The sequence below is a fragment of the Trachypithecus francoisi genome, unplaced genomic scaffold (assembly GCF_009764315.1).
Source record: "Trachypithecus francoisi isolate TF-2019V2 unplaced genomic scaffold, Tfra_2.0 Lachesis_group3, whole genome shotgun sequence".
Lineage (NCBI taxonomy): Eukaryota > Metazoa > Chordata > Mammalia > Primates > Cercopithecidae > Trachypithecus > Trachypithecus francoisi.
Window position 1 is genome coordinate 45900594 of NW_022681468.1, and position 22930 is coordinate 45923523.

A 22930-nucleotide genomic window follows, 5' to 3' on the forward strand; every position below is an offset into this window, starting at 1 on the left:
ATATTTTCTGCTTTGATTTTGGCTCTGGAAATAGGTTTTCAACCAGGGATATAGAGAAGTTTCATAAATGAACACTGAGCTTGATAAGCAGATAGCTGCTGCCGGGACTCAAGTCACTGTTGGACAGGGAAACAGACACTTGGCTGAGCCAAAGTTGGCCCTGTCTTTAGGTCCCAGGCTCATTGGCCTTCACAATTTCTGTTCATTTTTACATGGAAAATTTGCTTTTCACCAACTCACGCCATCTGTTTCGGTTGGCTTCAGAGGCCCCTTACTCTATGACTTTACTATGTGTGAGAATGTCTGTAATGCCCTGTGTTCTAATCTTGAAAGATGGGAAATGTGACAGAGCCCCGGGAGTGTAGCTTTCCTCCAGTCTGAGAAATGGATGTGGCTTGGCTTGCTGGTGATAAGCCTGATTTGAAAAGGCTATGCGAGAGATGTTCCAAGGAAAATAATCTGTTCTTAATATTAAGGATGGCCACCACGGGGCTCTATTCTGAGAATGGGCAACCTGTCCTTCAGGAAATTACATTCTCTGAAGAGAGGTAAACATAATATCCTTCTCCTGGTTCAGTTTTCGTGTTCTCATATTCATTGTGTATTTCCCAATTTATTGCAGTGCCCAAAAAGTTCAGTTTCAGACCAAAGGCACAGTAGAGTTTTAACAGTGTTAGAAGCTCAAATTAAGAAAATCTTTGGTCAAGCAATGCTATCATCCATTTTAAAGTGAGGCAAATCTAGAACCCATGGGATTCCCTAAAGAGTTAAAATGACTTTCCCACTGATTGCTAAGTCATATAAGGAAGGCAAGCTGTTGGAATGAAGCTAGTAGAAGTGCATTCTCAAAGGTTTGTGCAATCCAGCCAGGTACTAACAAGAAAGGCCCATCAGTCAAAAAGTGGGATTCTGAGGCCAGTGGCCACATCCATATCCCATCCTCCTACAAGAAGCAAACCCCTCATCATGCACACTTGAGATGAGGTTTTCAAGGGGATTCGATAGGTGTGGAAATTGAAAAATGAGCAGCAGCTGCAAGCCCGAGGTCATTACAATTCTCCAGGGTTTGCCTTTTCTAATCTAAGGGGCAGTAGTTTCCATGATTAACTTTCTATTGCTGTCAAGGGTGTAATAAAATCTGGGAAAGAAGAAAACTTTCCCCTCGGTAAGCTGCTCCCATTTTCCTGCCCTTTTCTTTCCTCAAAAGTGAACATTCTCAATCCCTCCTTTGTATTGTTTCCTAATTTTCAGAAAAAATCTACACTAGAATGAGCCAAAATAGACAATGTCCTCTGTGTATACCCGCAACTTGAGGATTTATCTTTCTCAGTTCTAGCAGCAGGTTATTTATTTATTAATTTATTATTATACTTTAAGTTCTAGGGTACATGTGCACAACGTGCAGGTTTGTTACATATGTACACATGTGCCATGTTGGTGTGCTGCACACATCAACTCGTCATTTACATCAGGTATATCTCCTAATGCTATCCCTCCCCTCCTCCCCCCACCCCACGACAGGCCCCGGTGTGTGATGTTCCCCTTCCTGTGTCCAAGTGTTCTCATTGTTCAATTCCCACCTATGAGTGAGAATACGCGGTGTTTGGTTTTTCGCCCTGGCGATAGTTTGCTGAGAATGATGGTTTCCAGCTTCATCCATGTCCCTACACCAGTTAGAATAGCAATCATTAAAAAGTCAGGAAACAACAGGTGCTGGAGAGGATGTGGAGAAATAGGGACACTTTCACACCGTTGGTGGGACTGTAAACTAGTTCAACCATTGTGGAAAACAGTGTGGCGATTCCTCAAGGATCTAGAACTAGAAATATCATTTGACCCAGCCATCCCATTACTGGGTATATAGCCAAAGGATTATAAATCATGCTGCTATAAAGACACATGCACATGTATGCTTACTGCGGCACTATTCACAATAGCAAAGACTTGGAACCAACCCAAATCTCCATCAATGACAGACTGGATGAAGAAAATGTGGCACATACACACCACGGAATAGCAGCAGGTTTTTAAGATGGCAGTGCGAAAAGTTCCCTTGTTTCCAAAGGCTATATAATACCAGTTTCAGAACTGAGCACATTTTATTCCATTTTAAAATTCTTTCTCAGTGTATTATATTTGTTTCTTGAGCCATGACAATCAGTTCAATAAAAAAGAGGTTTTCTAGTTGTTGCAATGTATACAAAGAGAAACAGCAGAAGAGGAGAGGAAGACATTTATTTCACAATGATATTTTACTGGTTACTACTGGATTAAGAATTCTTAAGGCTTCAGTTTGGAAATAACCTGATAGAGGCTCAGAGATCACACTGAGAGGTTATGGCTGACCACATTTCTCAGAAAAGGCCACCAGAACTGAATCTGACACCCAGTTCTACCAATTACAATTGCTCAGGTGGAAAATTAATGTGCTTTAAATTTTTTGACAGTATTCAGTATAACTAATGACAATGCAGTGGTTCAGTCATCATGCATTCATTTCAAAGTGTCAGATGCTGGAGTTACAAAGATGGATAAGACATGATGCCTTTTCATCAGACGCATAAAGTCAGGTGGAGAGCCACTCACATAGGCTCACTGCTAGAGAGAGAATCCCTTTATTGAGTAATGTAAGATGCTCCCAGGAGAGTGGCACAGGGCAATTACACAAGGTAGCAAAGGGGGCAGGCGTGCTGATAGATGCCACATGGGAAAATGGAGGTCCCAAGCTGCAGATTGGTTTCACCTAGTGAAAGGTTTCCCTCATAGTGGTGTCTTGAAAAAATACTGGATTATTGTATACTTTGTTCCTGTTTCCCTGGGTCGGAAGTGAGTCATCAAAGTGTCCAATGCCTGTTGGAGAGTTAGGTGCTAGCCCTGCCCTTCCCACGACCCCATCCTGGTTTAAGTCTCTGCTGGAACAGAAGGGAAAATGGCAAAAGGTGGCCATGAACAGAATTAGTCCCAAAAATGGGTGTAGGGATATCCTCAGAATCTGCTACAGGGTTTAAAAGATGGCAAAGTGCACTCTATTTCAGGAGATACAGTCACCATGGAGTGGTGCCTGGCGCCACAGACACTAGGGAATTAAGGAGAGTTTTGCTATTCACTGTCCTCTATATCCATTCTCCCCATCTCCTGAGGTAATAGAACCCCCAGATCTTAAATGGGAAGTGACTGCCCACAATAAAGACTTTGGTCCTTTCAGTGGATGTGGCCATGCAACTAGCAATGGGATACGAGAGGGAGTTAGGCGTGTAACTCCAGGAATGTGCCCCTCAAAGTGGGAGCGGGGGAGCCTGTGTCTCCTTTCCTTTCTTCCATCATCAGTTTGGAACATGAAGGGGCTGGAGAGTGACCTTGGTGCGTGGGATGGGGCCACACCAGAGAGATGATGAAATGGAAAGTTGTCAGAAGGTGGTTGTAGAGGGCTGTGACCCCCATACCTGGTCCTAGACCACCTGTATACAGACTGCTGTGTTAACAGCAGGGGTGGGGGGAATTTGTCTTGTGTAAGGAAACATTATTTTGGGTCTCAGTTACACATGACTATGAATGATGGTTACAGGTGGAAAAGAGCCCAATGAAGTGTTGACAAAAACAATATGCAGAGAATTGACACTGGCTACATGTAGCACCATAGCCACAACACAACATATTCAACCTGGTTTTCACATTACAAAGAGCTGTCCAATTCTAGTGGTGAAATGGAAAAGCAAATGGAATCAATGATTATTTTCCAATTAACCATAATCACAATGAAAATCTTACCTTTTTCTTGCTACAGTATATTTGCCATTTTTTCTCAGCTGGAAGTGCAAACATGGCTTCTCTGTGTTTGTCTGTGAGGTCCAGTTCATCCTGAGAAGAAAGAAAATAATTAGTGTTTCATAGGTTAAACGTTATTCCTGTAGGGAACGTTATCAGTATCATCAAAGAAGAAAAAAACCGAAAACACCAACACATATTTAAATGAACTTGAAAAGTCAAGAAGCTAAGTTAGGTATGTTTTTTCATCATGAAGAAAGCATGTCCCTGGCAGGGGGCTAGGCATGGGGCACAGCAAGAGGGATAAGGCACAGCCCCACAGTCACCAAAGGTCAGGGGAGAGTGGACCAAGCATGGGCAGAATTATCCTGAGCTACTGTCTACTGTTGACTATGGTCCATTGAGCAACAAAAGGTGTCAAACTTCAGGAGTTTAGAAATATTGGTCACGTTAAAGATGAGGGTTTGCTGGGATGGATTCACAAACACTAACAGGCTGGGCCCTGAAGGACTTGGACATGAGGAGGGGAGAAACAGACAAAGGCTGGGTGTGGTGACAGACAGTGTGTATGTGGGACAATGGTCAGCTTAACGGAAGTACTGGGTTTCTGCAAAGGATCATCAGTTTAAAGGTTGGAGAGGTAGGGAGTGAATAGCGGAAAGCTTTAAATGCCAGACTAAGGAGGTTATTTTCTTGAATGAATTGAGACAATGAAGTTTTGGGCAAGGTAGTGACTCCCTCATTGCATAAACACCAACTGATATTTACTCAGTACACTATGTGCAGGCATGTTCTCATTTACTATAGCTCTCACAACAACCCCAAGTGGTCCACTCATTGCTACATCCACACTGATATAGCTTGCAAAAGTTTAGGCTGAAGATTGGCCACACCAGTTATTCAAGACTGCACACCTAGCAAATAGTGGAGTTGTGTTTTAAGCTTAGAATTGTTTAACTCCAGAGTCCAGATGTTTAGCCTTTCAGATCAGTGTTTGGAAGCATTAACTTTATAGTTATGTACTACTTAGACTGAACCCTAAAGGAAGGCAATTTTAAATGTTAAAAAGTATAATAAAAAAAAAAAAAAGAAAAAAGAAAACACAGCCAATACCAACGTGGAGCCTAGCAAGATGAACAATGGAGAAATAAATTTTTGCCCTGTTTATTCTTTCTCTCTTTGGTTTAATAATAGCCTTACTGAAATATAGTTTTCATGCCATAAACTTCACTCTTTGAAAATTAAAAAAAAAAAAAAAAGTAATGGATAACAATAACAGAATCATGAACATGAAGAGCTTAGGAAAAAGTTATTGGTGTTTAACAAGAACTTGACCCACAGTCTGTTATTTTTTTTTCTACTTTTACTTTAGGTCCAGAGGTACACGTGCAGGTTTGTTACATAGGTAACTTGTATGTCACTGAGGCTTTGTGTACAAATGATCCCATCACCAAGGTGGTGAGCACAGTACCTGAAAGGTAGCATTCCTGCCAACACCCCCACCACCTTCCCGTTCAAGTCCCCAGGTTCTATTGTTCCCATCTTTGTGTCCATGTGTCTTCAAAGTTTAGCTCCTACTTATAAGTCGAAACATGCGATATTTAGTTTTCTGTTCCTGGGATGGTTCACTGAGGATGCTGGCCTCCAGCAGCATACGCGTTGCTACAAGCGACATGATCTTGTTCTTTTTATGGTTGCATAGTATTCCATTATATACATCACATTTTCTTGATCCAGTCCACTGTTGATGAACATCTTGGTTGATTCCATGTCTTTGCTATTGTGAACAGTGCTGCAGTGAACATACAAGTGCATATGTCTTTTTGGGAGAACAATTTATTTTGCTTCATATATATATCCAATAGTGGGATTGTTGGGTCAAATGCTAGTTCTATTTTAAATTCTTTGAGAAATCTTCACACTGCTTTCCACAGTAGCTGAACTAATTTGCATTCTTACCAGCAGTGTATAACTGTTCCCCCTTCTCTGTAACCTCACTAGCATGTGTTGTTCTTTGACTTTTAAATAATAGCCATTCTGACTGGTATAATATCTCATTGTGGTTTTGATTTGCATTTCTCTAATAATTAGTAACTGATATGATTTGGCTCTGCATCCCCACCCAAATCTCATGTCAAATTGTAATCCCCATGTGTCAGGGGAGGGGCCTGGTGGGAGGTTATTGGATTATGAGGGCAGATTCCCCCTCACTGTTTTTGGGATGAGCGAGTGAGTTCCTATTAGATTTGATGGTTTAAAAGTGTGTGGTTGGGCCGGACGTGGTGGCTCAAGCCTGTAATCCCAGCACTTTAGGAGGCCGAGGCGGGCGGATCATGAGGTCAGGAGATCGAGACCAACCTGGACAACACGGTGAAACTCTGTCTCTACTAGAAATACAAAAGATTAGCCGGGTGTGGTGGCACACGCCTGTAGTCCCAGCTACTCAGGAGGCTGAGGCAGGAGAATCACTTGAACCCGGGAGGTGGAGGTTGCAGTGAGCCGAGATTGTGCCACTGCACTCCAGCCTGTGTGACAGAGCGAGGTCCATCTCAAAAGAAAAAGAATAAAAAACAGTGTGTGGTACTCCCCCCTTTGTGCGTGCGCGCTCTCGCTCTCTCGCTCTCTCTCTCTCTCTCCTGCTACCATAGGAAAATGTGCTTGCTTCCCCTTCTGCCGTGATTGTAAGTTTCCTGAGGCCTCCCAGTCATGCTTCCTGTTAAGCCTGCAGAACTGTGAGTCAATTAAACCTCTTTTCTTAGTAAATTGCCCAGTCTCAGGTAGTTCTTTGCAGCAGTGTGAAAACAGAGTAGTACAGTGATTAGCATTTTTTCATATTGGCTGCATGCATGTTTTCTTTTCAGACGTGTCTCTTAATGTCTTTTGCACATTTTTTCATTGGGTTGTTTTTTGCTTGCTGATTTCTTACAGATTCTGGATATTAGACCTTTGTCAGATGCATACTTTGCAAATATTTTCTCTCATTTTGTAGGGTGTCTATTTACTCTCTTGATAGTTTCTTTTGCTGTGGAGAAACTGTTTAATCAAGTCCCACTTTTCAATTTCTGCTTTTGTTCCCATTTCTTTTAGAGACTTAGTCAGAAATTCTTTGCCAAAGCTGATGTGCAGAATTGTATTTCCTAGGTTTTCCTCTAGGGTTTTTATTGTTCTAGGTCTTAGAGTTAAGTCTTTAATCTATCTTGAGTTAATTTTTCCTTATGTGAAAGAAAGGGGTCCAGTTTCAATCTTCTGCCTATGGCTAGCCAGTTATCCTACCACCGTTTATTGAACAGGATGTCTTTTCTCTACTGTTTGTTATTGTCAACTTTGTTAGAGCTCAGGTGGTTGCAGGTGTGTGGCTTCATTTCTGGGTTCTCCATGCTGTTCCATTGGTTTATGTGTCTGTTTTTGTACCAGTACCATGATGTTTTGGTTTTTGTAGCCTTGCTGTATAGTTTGAAGTTGGCTGGTGTGATGTCTCTGGCTTTGTTCTTTTTGCTTAGGATTGCTTTGATGGTCCATGTTCCTTTCTGGTTCTATACGAATTTTAGGTTGCTTTTTTCTAATTCTGTGAAAAATGACATTGGCAGTTTGACAGGAATAGCACTGACTCTGTAAATTGCTTTGGGCAGTATGCTCATTTTAACAATATTGATTCTTACTATCCATGAGCATAGAATGTTTTTCCATTTGTTTATGTTGGCTCTGATTTCTTTCTGCAGTGTAATTCTCATTGTAGAGCTCTTTCACTCCCTTGATAAGCATATTCCTAGGCATTTTATTCTTTCTGAAGCTATTGTATATGGAATTTTGTTCTTTATGTAGGTCTGAACTTGAATGTTATTGGTGTATAGAAATGCTACTGATTTTTTCACATTGGTTTTGCATACTGTAACTGTACTAAAGTTGTTTATCAGTTCTAGAAACCTTCTGGCAGAGTCTATGGGGTTTTCTAGGTATAGAAACATATCATAAAGAGAACAGTTTGACTTCCTCTCTTATTTTGATGCCTTTTATTTCTTTCTCTTGTTTATTTGCTCTGGCTAGCAATTCCAGTAGCATGTTGCATAGAATTGGTGAGAATGGGCATTCTTGTCTTATTCCAGTTCTCAAACGGAAGGCTTCCAGCTTTTGTCCATTCAGTATGATGCTGGCTATGGGTGTGTCATAGATGGCTCTTGCTATTTTGAGGTGTGTTCCTTTGAAGCCTAATTTGTTGAGGATTTTTTAACATGAAGGGATGCTGAATTTTATCAAAGGCCTCTTCTGCATCTATAGAGACGATCATAAGGTTTTTATTATTGTTTATGTGGTGAATCACGTTTACTGATTGGCATATGTTAGACCAACTTTGAAACCAGGAATAAAGCCTACTTGATTGTGGTGAATTAACTTTTTTTTTTTTTTGAGACGGAGTCTGGCTCTGTCGCCCAGGCTGGAGTGCAGTGGCTGGATCTCAGCTCATTGCAAGCTCCGCCTCCCGGGTTTACACCATTCTCCTGCCTCAGCCTCCCAAGTAGCTGGGACTACAAGCGCCCGCCACCTCGCCCGGCTAGTTTTTTGTATTTTTTAGTAGAGACGGGGTTTCACCGTGTTAGCCAGGATGGTCTCAATCTCCTGACCTCGTGATCCACCCGTCTCGGCCTCCCAAAGTGCTGGGATTACAGGCTTGAGCCACCACGCCCAGCCTTGAATTAACTTTTTGATGTGCTGCTGCATTTGGTTTGCTAGTACTTTGCTGAGGATTCTCGCATCTATGTTCATCAGAGATATTAACCTGAAGTTTCCTTTTTTTTCTTGTGTCTCTGCCAGTCTTTGGTATTAGGGTGATGCTGGTTTCAGAGAGTTAGGGAGGAGTCCCTCCGCCTTGAATTTTTGGAATAATTTCAGTAGGATTGGTACTAGCTCTTCTTCATATATCTGGTAGAATTCAGCTGTGAATCTATCTAGTCCAGGGCTGTTTTTGTTTGGTCAGTAGGTATTTTTTTGTATTACTGATTTAATTTCAGAACTCATTATTGGTCTGTTCATGAGTTAAATTTCTTCCTGGTTCAATCTTGGGAGGCTGTGTGTTTCTAGGAATGTATCCATTTCTTTGTGCACAGAGGTGTTTGTAACAGTATCTAAGGACTTTTTTGTTTGTTTCCATGGGGGTCAGTTGTAATGTTACCTTTGTTGTTTCTGACTGTGTTTATTTGGATTTTCTCTGCTTTTTCCTTTATTAATCTAGCTAGCCGTCTATAAATCTTGTTTAATCTTTCCAAGAATCAACTTTTGGCTTTGTTGATTTTTTTGTATGAATTTTCACATCTCAATTTCATTCAGTTCAGCTCTGATTTTGGTAATTTCTTTTCTTCTGCTAGCTTTGGAGTTGGCTTGCTCTTGTTCTTCTAGTTCCTGTAGGTGCATCATTAGGTTAACTTGAGATCTAACTTTTTGATGTAGGCGTTTAGCACAACAGATTTTCTTCTTAACACCGCTTTAGCGCTGTCCCAAAAATTCTAGTATATTTTGTCTTCGCTGTCATTAATTTCAAGGATTTTTTAAAATTTTTGCCTTAATTTCATTCTTTATCAAAAAGTCTTTCAGGAGCAGGTTGTTTAACTTCCATGTGTTTTTATGGTTTCGATAAATCTTCTTGGTATTGATTTCCATTTTTATTCCACTGTGGTCAAAGAGTGTGACTGGTATGATTTTGATTTTTCTGAATTTGTTGAGATTTTGTTTGATAGCTGAACATGCTGTTCATCTTAAGAGTATGTGTCATGTGAGATGAGCAGAATATATATTCTGTTGTTGCTGGGTGGAGTGTTCTGTAGATGTCTATTAGGTCCAATTGCCCAAGCATTGAGTTTAAGTCTAGAATATCTGTTAGTTTTCTGCCTCAATGATCTGTTTAACACTGTTGGTAGGGTGTTGAAGTCCCCTAGTATCACTGTTTGGTTCTCTAAATCTCTTTGTAGGTCTCTAAAATCCTGTTTTATGAATCTGGGTGCTCCAATATTGGGTATGTATATATTCAGGATAGTTAAGTCTTCTTGTTGGATTGGGCCTTTTATTACTATGTTAATGACTTTGTCCTTTTTGATCATTGTTGGTTTAAAATCTGTTTTATCAGATACAAGAATAGCAACTCCTGTTCTTTTTTGTTTTCCACTTTCCTGACACTTCTTTTACTTTGAGCCTATCAGCACCAATACTTGTGAGATGGGTCTCTTGAAGGCAGCAGACAGTGGGTCTCGCTTCTTTATCCAAAGTGCTACTCCATGCCTTTTGAGTGGGACATTTAGCCTGTCTACATTCAGAATCCATATTAATATGTGAGGATTTTATCCTTTCATTGTGCTGTTAGCTGGTTGTTATGTAGACTTGATTGTATGTGCGTATGTAGACTTCATTATCATGGCAGGTATCGTTCTTTTATTTCCATATTTAGCACTCCCTTTAGGAGATCTTGTAAGGCAGGTCTAATTGTAATGAGTTCCCTTAGCATTTGCCTGTCTGAAAAGGATTTTGTTTCTCCTTCACTTTATGAAGCTTAGTTTGGCAGGATATGAAATTTTTAGTTGGAATTTCTTTTCTTTAAGGATATTGAAAATAGTCCCTGAATCTCTTCTGGCTTATAAGGTTTCTCCTGAAAGGTCCACTGTTAGCCTGATGGGGTTCTCTTTGTAAGTGACCTTCCCCTTCTCTCTTGCTGCCTTTAAGATTTTTTCTTTTGCATTGACCTTGGAGAATCTGATGACTATGTGTCTTAGGGATGGTTACCTTGCATAGTTTCTCATACGAGTTCTCTGAATTTCTTGAATTTGCATGTCAACCCCTCTAGTGAGTCTGGGGAAATTTTTGTTGCCTATATCCTCAAATATATTTTCCAAGTAGCTTGATCTCTCTTTCTTTCTGAAATGCCAATAAATATAGGCATTCACATAATCCCATATCTTTGAGGTTTCATTATTTTTTTTACATTCTTTCATTCTTTTTTATTTTTGTCTGCCTGTGTTACTTTGAAGGAATGGTATTCAAGCTCTGAGATTCCTTCCTCAAATTGGTCTATTCTGTTGTTAATGCTTCCAATTGTATTTTGAAATTCCTGTAGTGATTTTTTTCATTTCCAGAAGTTCAGTTTGGTTCTTTCTTAAAAATGGTTATTTCATCTTTCAACTCCAGGATCATTTGACTATTTTCCTTGGATTGGGTTTCAACCTTCTCTTGTATCCAAATGAGCTTCCTTGCCATCAGATTCTGAAAGTCTATATTTTAGCCATTTCAATAAAATATGTAAATGAAACACAGTAAGATTTAGATCTCCACGGAATATTTTAAAAGTCCCCCTCTGAATGGCTCTTGTATATATCTACAGTTCTATAATACTCACGGACATGTAGGCTTAGGATACTGACTTCACATCTTATATTCCTACCTCTATTTAGTCATCAAGTCCTGTTATTCCTTCCTTGAAAAATCTCATTTTTTTCCCCTTTGATTTTCCCTTTGTTTCATTCTCACTGAAACCACCAACACTTATGTCCTAATAACTTCTCCTTGGCTTCTGGCTACAGCCTCCCAGTGTTCCTCTTTGTCTTTCCAATCCTTCCTGCTGAACATGGGCAGATTTCTCCTAAAGAAGTGGTTTTCAAACATGAGCAAGCATCAGAATCACCAGGAAGGTTCCTTAAATCACTTATCATCCAGCATTTAGGATTGAACAGGGAGGAAAAGGTACAAGAAATTGCATTTTCAGTAACTTTCCAGGTGTTGCTGCTGGTCCTAAGACCACATTTTAGAACCACTGCCTTAAAAAGGGAGCACCTGTGCTGTTTTGAGCTCCCAGTTCAAAAAACTTTATTAGTTCCACATTGCCTACCAAATTAATTCTCCACTCCTCAGCCTGCCTTTGAAGTCTTCCATTTATAACCCCAACTGACTTTGCCAGGCTTGCTTCTAGTTATCACCTTACACAGTATCTTGTTAACACCCACACCTCCAGTGCCTAGCTATGGCCTAAAATATGCTAGTTCCCTTGGGAAGTTCATGATCTTTTTAAGCCTCTACATCCTCATCTCCAGGAGAGGTACATCATTTCCCTTGCAAGGCTGTTGTGAGGATTGGCAAAATCAACTAAGCATGCAGTAATGCCTGACACAGAGGTGACACCTGTGCTGTTGTTATTTCATCATTTAAACACAAATCAATTGCTACTTTCAAGGGCAAGGTAAACAGTTATGTCACTAAAACACACACAGACAGTATTACTCCCTAACCACAAAAACTAGCTATTAAGAATTTAAACACAATGAACAACCAGAGAAGTAATGAGGGATTTTTACAGAAAATTCCATTATGAGGGAACATGTTAAAAATGTTAGAATTTTGGCATACAGCTATTATATATGTGAAGTAATTATTTTTCTTCCTTTTTAATTTCCTGTTATTCATACCTGCTCTTAACTATTGATGAATGGGAAAATCATGGTGACATAAATCACTTCTCAACAATCAGGTCAATTATTCAAACAGCTAATAGTAACTTGCTTAGTTTGGGGGTAACGTTTGGTTTGTGTGGGAGAGAACTGTACTATTAGTAGTGTATCCTTTACTACACTATAGCACAGTTTTTGTTAACTGAGCAGAGGTGTAAAGAAACATGTGATTCCTAAAACCTAGACATTCAAAGTAAAGGGTTTTTTTTTTTTTGAGACAGAGTCTCGCTCTGTTGCCCTGGCTGGAGTGCAGTGGCCAGATCTCGGCTCACTGCAAGCTCCGTCTCCTGGGTTTACGCCATTCTCCTGCCTCAGCCTCCCGAGTAGCTGGGACTACAGGCGCCTGTCACCTCGCCTGGCTAGTTTTTTTGTATTTTTTAGTAGAGATGGGGTTTCACCGTGTTAGCCGGGATGGTCTCGATCTCCTGACCTCGCGATCTGCCCGTCTCGGCCTCCCAAAGCGAAGGGTTTTAATATAACTATGTTTTGCTGTTACAGGTGGATAACTTCTGCTTCTGCTGAGATGCAGAAATGACCAATTGTGAATTGAAAGAACACATACAAACTAGGAATTAGGGGCAGGTGATTTCATGCAAGAAGATAATTTTCATTGAGCAAAAAAAAAAGTTACTGTAGGGTCTCTGCATATAATTTTTGATTACAGTAAGAAAATGGAAAGGAATAAATGGGTACTGCTAACAGTAATATCTAACAATTATTGAGCACTTTCTATTTTCTAAATAGTAGTGTTTTATATTGATTAATATACTATATCCTTACAACAATCCTATAAAGTAGGTCATATTATTATACGATTTTCTAGAAAACTGAGTCAGAGTGGATTAAGTAGCTTGCTCAAGGCAACAAAGCTGGTAAACAGTGGAGGAAGAACTTGAGTCTAGACTGTCTGGTTACACAGCCTGTGTTCTTAACCACCACACTGTTCATTCTGTCAACACAGGTAGGTAAAATCACGACACTGATACAAACATGAAAATGCATCCATTTACTGAGTGTCTCTTAGCAAAAAGAGTGGGGGTTTGTTGTCAGATATTCCTGAGTTCCACACCTGGCTTTATGGCTTATGTAACCTTGCACAAGTGACTCAGCCTCTGAACTTCAATTTCTTCATCTAAAGACAGAATAGTCATATATTCCTGATAGTCATCTATCAAAAAAAATGTTGTTGAGTATCTATCTGTTAAATTCCAGGCATTGCGATAGGTGCAGGATTCAAAAAAGTATGGAGCTCAATCCTCATTCAGACAGAGGGGAAAGCAAATAGTCACACTAACTCAAGAATGATCAACACAATGAACAATCAGGGAAGCAATGAGGGTTTTTTACAGAAAATTCCATTATGAGGGAACATGTTACACACTAAGTTTAGTTCTGAGAACCCACTTGTTATGGGGAAAGGTGGGACAGTGAAGAGTTTCCCCAGGAAATGTACAGAGCTTAGAGGTAAATAGGAAGTAAAGAGGTAGAAAGCACTGCAGACAATGAACAGTAGCCTTGAAAGCCACTGTGGACTTAATTCTTTGTCCTAAGAGCAATCTGGATTGGTGGATTCTAAGTGAGGAGAGTGACACAGATTAAATTTGACAATAACTGGGAGAACCTAGGCACAATGACCAGGATGTAATAATAAGACCCCTACCCCTCCATTCCAAAAGTATCTCTGCTTTGACTCATTTTGATTTCATAATACGGCTGAATCAAGCATGTAACACTTTAAGAGACTATCACAGCCTTATGAGATCAATCAACACTTACTCACTGTCCTACCCATTCCAGGACCAGAGCCAGACATTATAAAGAATACAAAGATGAATAACAGATCCTGATTTCAAGGAATTTATAATCTAGTTAGGAAGACATGATGATAGAAAGCTTTACAGGTTCCCATTCTTTTCAAGATAAAGTCCAAATTCCTTAGCAGGTAAAGGCCCCTTCACGGCTTTTGCTGAACTTCCCACCTCCCCTCCTCCTCCTCCAACAGCAGCACCTTCTAGTGTATCCGAAAAGCAGGTTAATTGTTCACTGCATGTAAAGTCCAATTAACAAGAGTGAGGTCTCATAGAAGGCAAGTGAATTTACTCCGTAGCTAGCTTGGGGAAGGGGCACAAAGCATCCTGGCTTTAAATATGCCACTTCACCTTTGGAGCAGAAAGTGGACACCTTTATAAGGTAAGGGGGTAGTGAGCAAGGGCAAGGGGTCCCCCTGCTAGCCTGGTGTCTCATCTACTGAACAGTTGAGTTGGTGCCTTTCTGAGCAGAAATAAGTTGTAAAAGTGGCCAAGCCGGCATGCTTTTGATATGTCCTTCTGGTAGATGAAAGTCCCGAGGCAATCCCCAGAGGGTGAAAGATCTAAGGCTATTCCCTAGAGGTGAACATTCCATAGCGGGTGTGTTTTGGTTTGCAAGTCGACTGTCAACTCTTGCGGAGAAATCTGTCTTGGGACAGAAAGTAAGAAGAACTCGTCCTGCAGGAAATGTCTGGTGAGGGGAAGGTGACAGGTTATATTTGCATTCTGAATGGCTAATAGGAAACAGGGAAGACAGGGAAAGAGGAGAGGAGGAGAGAAAATTAAAAAAAAAAAGTAACTCATTCCCTTTTTCTTAGAAAAACATGATAGCACTTAAAACGAGTACCTCTGATCACAAGTTACCAACTTCTGAAAGTTTGCACATGCTGTTCCCTTTTTTCAAGGAGCCTTTCCCACCATGTCTAAGAGGCAATCCTATTCATCCAAGCTTTTACAGGGCATCAGCTATTCCCTCCAGGTAGCCTATCCTGCCTTTCTGGGGATGAGCAGCTCCTCTGTGCTTTGTGGCATTTATCACATTGCTATAGCTATGTTATTAGTATATCTGACTCTCATTGTGAACTCATTCCCAACAGACATGAACTCAATTTGTTCTATTCATCTTTGCATTAGTTGCCAGTACCTAAAGCAATCTGACATAGCAGAAATGGAAAAAAAAAAAAAAAGGAAGGTGTGCAGAAAGTAGAGAAGATGGGGAAGCTGGGAGGGAGGAAGGGAAGGGATATTGTAAGATATCGTGATGATTACTTGATTACTTTATTGTTTAGAGATAGGGTCTCTCTCTGTCATCCAGGCTGGAGTGCAGTGGTGTGATCACAGTTCACTGTACCCTTGACCTCCTGTGCTCAAGCCATCCTCCAGCCTCACCCTCCCAAAGTGCTGAGATTACAGGCATGGGCCACGGCACATGCCCAGTGCATTTTAAAGATTAAAGCCTATTATTTGAAGTAAAATGCACATACAATGAAATGTACAAATGTTAAGTATACAGTTTCTGAGTTTGGCAAAGGTATACACTGAAGATGTTGTAACACTTAACACCTCAGAATCTAGTGGTACCATCTTATACTCATGTCAACAATACATGGCAGTTCCAGATACTCCACATTCGCATCAACATTTGGTGCTGTTTTTTTTAAATTTTAGCTCTTCTAGTTTCTGTTAAGTATGATCTCAATGTAGTTTTAGTTTACATTTTCCTAATGACAACTGGTGCTAAACATAACTTTTCACATGTTTACTGGCCATTCATACATATTCTTTGTGAAATATCTGTTCGAATCTTTTGCCCATTTTTATTGAGTTGCTTGTCTTATTTTTACTGATTTAAAGGAAGTCTTTATATATCCTGGAAACATGTCCTTTGTTAGAGGTATATATTGAGAATATTTCTCCTAGCCTGTGGCTTGCTTTCTCATTTTGTTAATGATGTATTTTGATCACCACGTGTTTTTTAAAATTTTAATGAAGTCTAATTTACCCATTTTTAAAATATAGTTAATGATTGTAAATCTTCTCTAAGAAATTCTATACCTTACAGGTTAAAAAAAAATTGTATGTTTTTTTCTGGAAGCTGTACGGTTTTAGTTTTAGCTTCTATGTTTGAATCTCCAGTCCCTCTCACAGACCCTTCTTCTGGATAACACCCAGTATTTCTTTAGTTACAAAACAGCTGGATTGTTTTTGCCTCATCTCTTCTAACTATGCATATTCATTTAGATAGGTTGCCAGGCAAGGAGGGCAATGAAAGCAAAGTTGATGGGAGAAGAAAAAAATAATGGATACGAAACAATTTGAAAATCATTCTTCAAATTATTTCAAGGTAATATTTCAGGAGATTTTACATTTTGATAATTAAATACTAAAGGAAGCATTCATGAAGAATAAAGCAATTAGTATCACTATATCTCAATAGTATCTCTTTACATGAATTTCTTAGAAAAAGCAGATGCATAGAGGCAGAAAGCAGATGATTGGGGCTACAGCAAGGGCAGAGATGACAGCAAACGGGCACAAGGGGAGATGGGGTGCTGGAAGTGTTCTAAACTATGGCGGTGATGGTTAACAACTATAAACATTTATTAAAACTCAAACTGTACAATTACAAGAGGCGAATTCTATAACATATAAATTATTCCTCAATAAGGCTGTCCAAAAAAAAAAAAAAAAATCAAGCCTGCTTGTTGGAGCCCCAGGAAAACAAACAAAAAATTCTATGTAGACAAAGTAGAAAAAATACAGCCTTGTATAGATAGTAAGAAAAGAAAATTCTGTTTGAACATTAGATAAACCAAGGAGTTGGTTTAAAAGAGAAACTGATTTGGAAAGAAGCATATGAAGAAGGAGGAAAGAAAACTGTGTACCCCTTTTAAAGTAAGTAGCTCAATCTGGGAAGTGTTACAATTTCAGACACAGCATTCCTTTGAAATCAAAGATCACTTCCTTAAAATATCCTTATCCTTTCTTTGAAAGTTACATAAATTCTATTAGTGTGTATTCCATTTAGGCCAAGTGACAGGCAATGTTTCCCCCAAGGTTCCTTAGTAATTAAGTGATATGTTAATATTAACAAGAAGTCCTTAAGAACCTTTTCAGTTTTTTCTGTTTTCCCCCCAATACTGGCACTACAGAAGAGTACAGTAGTGCTCTCTTATTCTCTAAATCCTGAATTCGCTTTCTGCCATTTCAGTTACCTCCAGCCAACTGTGGTCCAAAAGTATAAATTAAGAATTCTAAAAAAAAAAAAAAAAAAAAAATTCCAGAAATAAAAAATTCCTAAGTTTAAAACTGTGTGCCATTCTGGGTATTGTGATGAAATCTCATGTGGTCCTGCACAGGCCATGAATCACCCTTCATCCAGCATATTCAGGCTGTATACATTCCTTGCTCGTTAGTCATGAATATCTAACCATTAGCATCCTCATGGTTCGAAGATCCAGGTTCACCTGCAGCAGATGATCCTCCTCTTGACACTTCATCTCAAGGTCAGTAGTAGGCTAACACTACCTCTTGATGCCTATGTCATTCACCTCACTTCATCTGATCACACAGGCATTTTATCATTTCACATCATCACCAAAAGAAGGGTGAGTACAGTAAGATATTTTAAGAGAGGAGGAGACCATACTCACATTAACGTTTATTACAACCTATTGTTACAACTATTCTATTATTAGTTATTGTTGTTAATCCCTTACTATGCCTAATTTATAAATTAAAGTTTAACATAGATATGTATGTATAGGAAAAAAACATAGTATATATAGAGTTCAATACTATGTGTGGTTTCAGGCATCCACGGGGGAGGGGAGGGTTTTAGATGGACCATATCCCCTGCTGGTAAGGGAGGACTACTGTACCAGATATCTGTGAGTTAACAGCCACGTTTTTCACTATGACTACAAACAGATGTAACTACTCAAACCCCAGGAAGTACCTTCGTTGAGTATAGAATCTAGGTCTTACTACATCTTAGACTTGGGTGGCCTAGCTCCTTTCATTCGTCACAGAATTTTTTTTTTCATGTTATTCTCTATGGATAGAGTTTTAAAAGTCAAAGGAAAATGATTTAGCAAGCGGTAAAAGGAGAAACCTTTGCATCAAACATCATGCGTCTCCAGAGAAAGTTTCAGTTTCTCAAAAACTAAAACCAACAGATTAAAAGGCTTTTCTTCTTGGAGATGATATTAATTATGCTTTTATATATTTATATGTTTTACGTATTTATAATATTTTGGAGAAAAGATTTTCTTTATTATTAAGAAGAAAGGACCTCTGAGGGAAGCCCCGCTGTGGGAACTAAAGTTCTAGGCTTCATCCGTAACAAAGTGCATTATTAAGCCCCACTTCTAAGAGATTCTGTACAAAGAAACCTCACCAATTCCACACTGTAGAATAAGCAGGCAGTTCTATAGAGAAACCTACTTAAATCAGAAAACAATTGGCATGGTACAAATCAATCGAAGGAAATGGATTGATTTGCTAGATAAAGCAAGGGAAGGAATTTTGAAATAATATACAACAAGGGTCTTGAATGAGTTGAAAGACTAACACTCTGGAACAAAAAGCTCTTTTCAGACATTTTAGCTAAACTGAAATATGGGATCATTTATAAAACCTCTAAAGCAATATGTAAAGCATTTATTATTTGAAATCTAATCATTAGATTTCAATGAGATAACATACAAGTTTTTGGCTAATAAGAGAAGTCACCAAGAAATTCAGGATATCTATTTCTAATAAGTTACCTAACTCTTTCCATACATACAAATATATATTTAGAGAAGGTCTGAGGACATTCAAATAATGCTTGAGGTGGGGGAATGGGTGGGAGGACTAAGAAAAACGAGAGAAAGAAGCTAAGACAGGCCCTTGAGGTTAGTCTGCCAATCAACTCGCTATTTGTATGTGGTTGTGTTTGGGGGTTTTGTCTTTTGTTTTTTCTTTTGTTTTGCTTTTTAATGGTCCTTGATAAGGTACCTGTCCATCTGACTCAATGTACAGAGTTCACAGAATTACCAACCATTTTCTTACTCAGACAAGTCTAACTTGTACTTTTCAAATTAGATACCTCAGATATTTGTCCAGAATAAACAGGCCCAATTCACCTATCCTAACTCCACCCAGAAAGGGTTTCCCACAAGTCCAGCAGGCTGCAAGCCTCCTGTTCATTTCAAGGATACACTCAACATTAGCAGTGCCTTTTCTGAGTTTATCCCTCTCCTCCCACCCCACAACTCAACACTACCAGAAATAAGTTAAGCCCCTGGAAAGGCACCTGGGCAGACCTCAAGTCACATGATGTGGTGATAGTACATCATCAAGGGGAAGAAGCTGTGACCTAAAGACACATGACATGGTGATAAGTACAACATCAAGAGGAAGAAGTTAATGGCAGATTGAAGGGTGATGCTTTGGCAGCAAACAAACAGAAAACATTTTTATAAAATGCATGGAGAAAATGTACTATAAAGCTATGATAATTCATTAAATATATACACATCCAGCCCCATTACAGCAAATGACCATCTCATCTGGCAGTCATGAATTGCCAACGAAGCACTTAAAATTTAACCACAATGACCCTGAGAAAAATATTTTAGTATGATGGTGCTTAGAAATCTGAAAGCTAGATAAGATTTTTGTCAGTTTCCATAGAGGTGCATTCAGTGAATTATTACCTGCTCCTAACCAGTCAGGAAAAACAGAAATGGAAAACAAGAGAGAGCTTTAAGCCCTAAAAGGGATTGGTAAACACAGAGAACAAACCTTGGAGGTTTTCAGCCTGCAAAATTTCTGCCAATATTCTTAGTCATTACATGAAATACCACAATATGACTCACCACCACCTACACAGTAATATTCTCTGTGTCTGATAGACATGTTTTCATTCGATACATAATAAGAAGTGAGAAACACCGCAAGCAAAGGCTGACTAATAGAAATAATTTCTAGTTTCTTACTACCAGCAGTTAAGTGTTTTACACTATTTCCTTTTTTCTCTTAATAGCAAGCAATGCAAACTATATTCAGTTGGCTAGACAAAGTCTGCAGCTAAACACATAGGCTTTTTGTTCAGCTTTTTTACTGTTCAACTAGAAACTCATTAGAGTGACTTTAAGTTTTAATAATCTGCATCACCAGCAGTTTTCTGGTAATCTAAAATAAACTTGCTTCTAAACATGTTAGAATCATCTCCCAATATCAACCCAAATTTCCAGTATTTACACCTATAATCTAGTACAACTTCAGCTGACAAGTCTTACTAAATTTTTTTAAAACTTTTAAGTTCAGGGGTACATATGCAGGTTTGTTGTATAGGTAAACTTGTATTAAAGGGGTTTGCTGTGCAGATTATTTCATTACCCAGCTATTAAACCTAGTACCTATAGTTATTTTTTTCTGATCCTCTCCCTCCTCCCACCCTCCACCCTCTGATGGGCCCCAGTGTCTGTTGTTCCTGAAAGAGAGAATTTCTAAGCAGTGTTTTCCTAATTGAATGGAAGTACTTCATCACTGGGGATATAGCACCAGCTGTAAAGTGACAGACAAGAAAGGCACCCTAAGTCCCCATGGGCAACCAGCCATGAAGCCAAGTTCCACACATGGCCACCTCCTTCGATAGCACCAGTACTGCTCTTGCCGGCCCAGGGCCCTCCCACACCCTCAAGAGGCTTGTTTGGCTGCTCATCTGATACTTTAAAGCTTTAATTGGGTCAAAAGACAATCTACCACAAGAAGTCTTCCCACATTGGAGCTATTTATTTTACCACGTAATATACAGTAGAGAGACTTTTAAAGAGAAAGAACATTTCTTAAACATTATCACCCTTATCCTTTTAATCTGCTAACTTTCATGCCAGCCACTTTGGTGTCCCCATTGTAACTAACATTTTAATGAGAAGGAAGCGTAAAACAGGATGACAGCAGGTGGATAGGGTGCAGGCAGAGTATAACACCAGCCCAAACTTATCACCACTATGAGAATATTAAAATACAAACCCAACCTCTGCAGGATTTAGCAGTTATTAATTCATGCATGCATGCATACATTCATTCAAATACTTATTGTGCATCTCATGTGTTATGTTTCCGTAATTAGTTATGCGTCCATTCATTCAGGCGCAAAACATTCATTGAGCACCTACTCTGAACCAAGCACTGCCCTAGGCCCCCAGGATCCTGAGCATGAGAAAGTCAGATATAACACCCGATCCATTCTGCTCTCTGAAGGTGCAAAGGTGCATATATATAGTGGATTAACACAATGAGTTATTCATATGAGAAAAAAAACTATCTGATTGTTGAAAAGATGGCAAAAGATTCTGACTTTTCCTTCTACGTCCAAGAAATGCCCATTTTTCCTGAAAACAAGTCATATAAATATTATATATATAACATAAATATATATATCAAATATATATATACATGTCATATATATTCTGAGTTTTCAGTTATTGGTTTAATTTAGTTCTTAAATATTGCACTGAGTAATGAAATAAACAGCTAGCAGCTTTCAGATCTTGCCAACAAATTCATTTAAAACTGAACATAAGAAAAAATATTGCAACTTTTTTAGGAATCTGGTTTGCCAAGGAACAAAACTTCTAGTTCTTCACCCATAAGCCAGAAAATCGTAACTAAAAGATATAGCTGGTCAATGAGCTCTTGTAACACGCACCAAGAACAGCTTGAAATTCCAGAAGAATTCTGGGAATTGAAGGTTGGGGTGGGGAGGATTCCAGACACAGCGAGTAAAAATATTCAAGGACAGTTCAGATCTGAAAAACACCATCCATGGTATTGAGCAATTACCTCCCAAAGGCCATGTCACATGTGTTTTCTGAGAGCAAACGATGGTGACTAGATAATTCCCAGAGCATCAAGATATATTCTTATGTACAGTTAATTGCACAAACTACCAGATCCTTCTAGCCATTACTCAAACACATTTTTAAAATTACGTTTAAAAGCTTACCTAAACCACACTACTTATGAAGATCAAATTATTCCTTCAGCCTTTTGACACTTATATTGGCTTATATGAGGACATATAGAGAATGGGAATGTCAGTATACTATATCAACTTTGTATAATTTGCACATGGTAGTATAAGGACTAAGTTAAATAGTCAGATTTTAAATTATAGCTAAAAGCTAAGTAGGTCCATACTATTCAGGGTCTCTTTGGGATTCATTTTAATGAAAATCATCAGGACCAAGAGGATCCATAGCCATTCTGTCAACAGCATTATTAATTCAGAGATGGTTTTATAGTACCGTATTTCTATTTAAATACAACATTTTCATGTTTCTTTCCTCCATCTCTTCATGCCCACTCATTTCAGTCTCCTTGACCTAACATTAAGATAGACGAAGCATCCAGAAATAAATAGTTGAAATGGTACCAAAATAATATGAAGTCAAAGTCCAAATTTAACAGCCTGTAGGAAAGGATATTTGCAATGATCTTGGTAAGATAAAATATAAATTTAGAATTAGAAGGAACAAAATGGTTTTATGGTTGTACCTTAAGCTTTACTGGATGTGTTTAATGAATCAGAGGATTAGAAGGAAACTTAAGCAATCATTTTTACCATCTTACTGTCTCTAAGCAGAGGGGACTTCAACCAGTACAAAGAAATGTATAATGCCACTGAAATCAGTCTACTGCCAACCCTACTGTTTTAGGAACAAAGCAAAGTTCTATTCAGAAGTACAGCAGATATCAGCAAGCAAAACCACTTATGTCAACATCAGCCTATATCATAAACCATCAGTTGTTCTCAGGGCCAAAATAACTGATCAAGTCCTAGATATGAGATCATTTTCCATCACTTTTAAATTGACTGTATCT

The 22930-nt window shown here is 38.9% G+C and overlaps 1 protein-coding gene across 4 annotated transcripts in view; it reads right to left on the reverse strand.

The window, feature by feature from the left end:
• The window catches only part of DAAM1 (dishevelled associated activator of morphogenesis 1), a 183755-nt gene that overhangs the window by 77263 nt on the left and 83562 nt on the right, over nucleotides 1–22930 (reverse strand). For all 4 annotated transcript variants that reach the window (XM_033187876.1, XM_033187879.1, XM_033187878.1 and 1 more), the window contains one exon: nucleotides 3769–3858. In XM_033187876.1, coding sequence (XP_033043767.1) covers nucleotides 3769–3858 — 90 coding nt within the window. The remainder of the gene's footprint in view (nucleotides 1–3768; nucleotides 3859–22930) is intronic.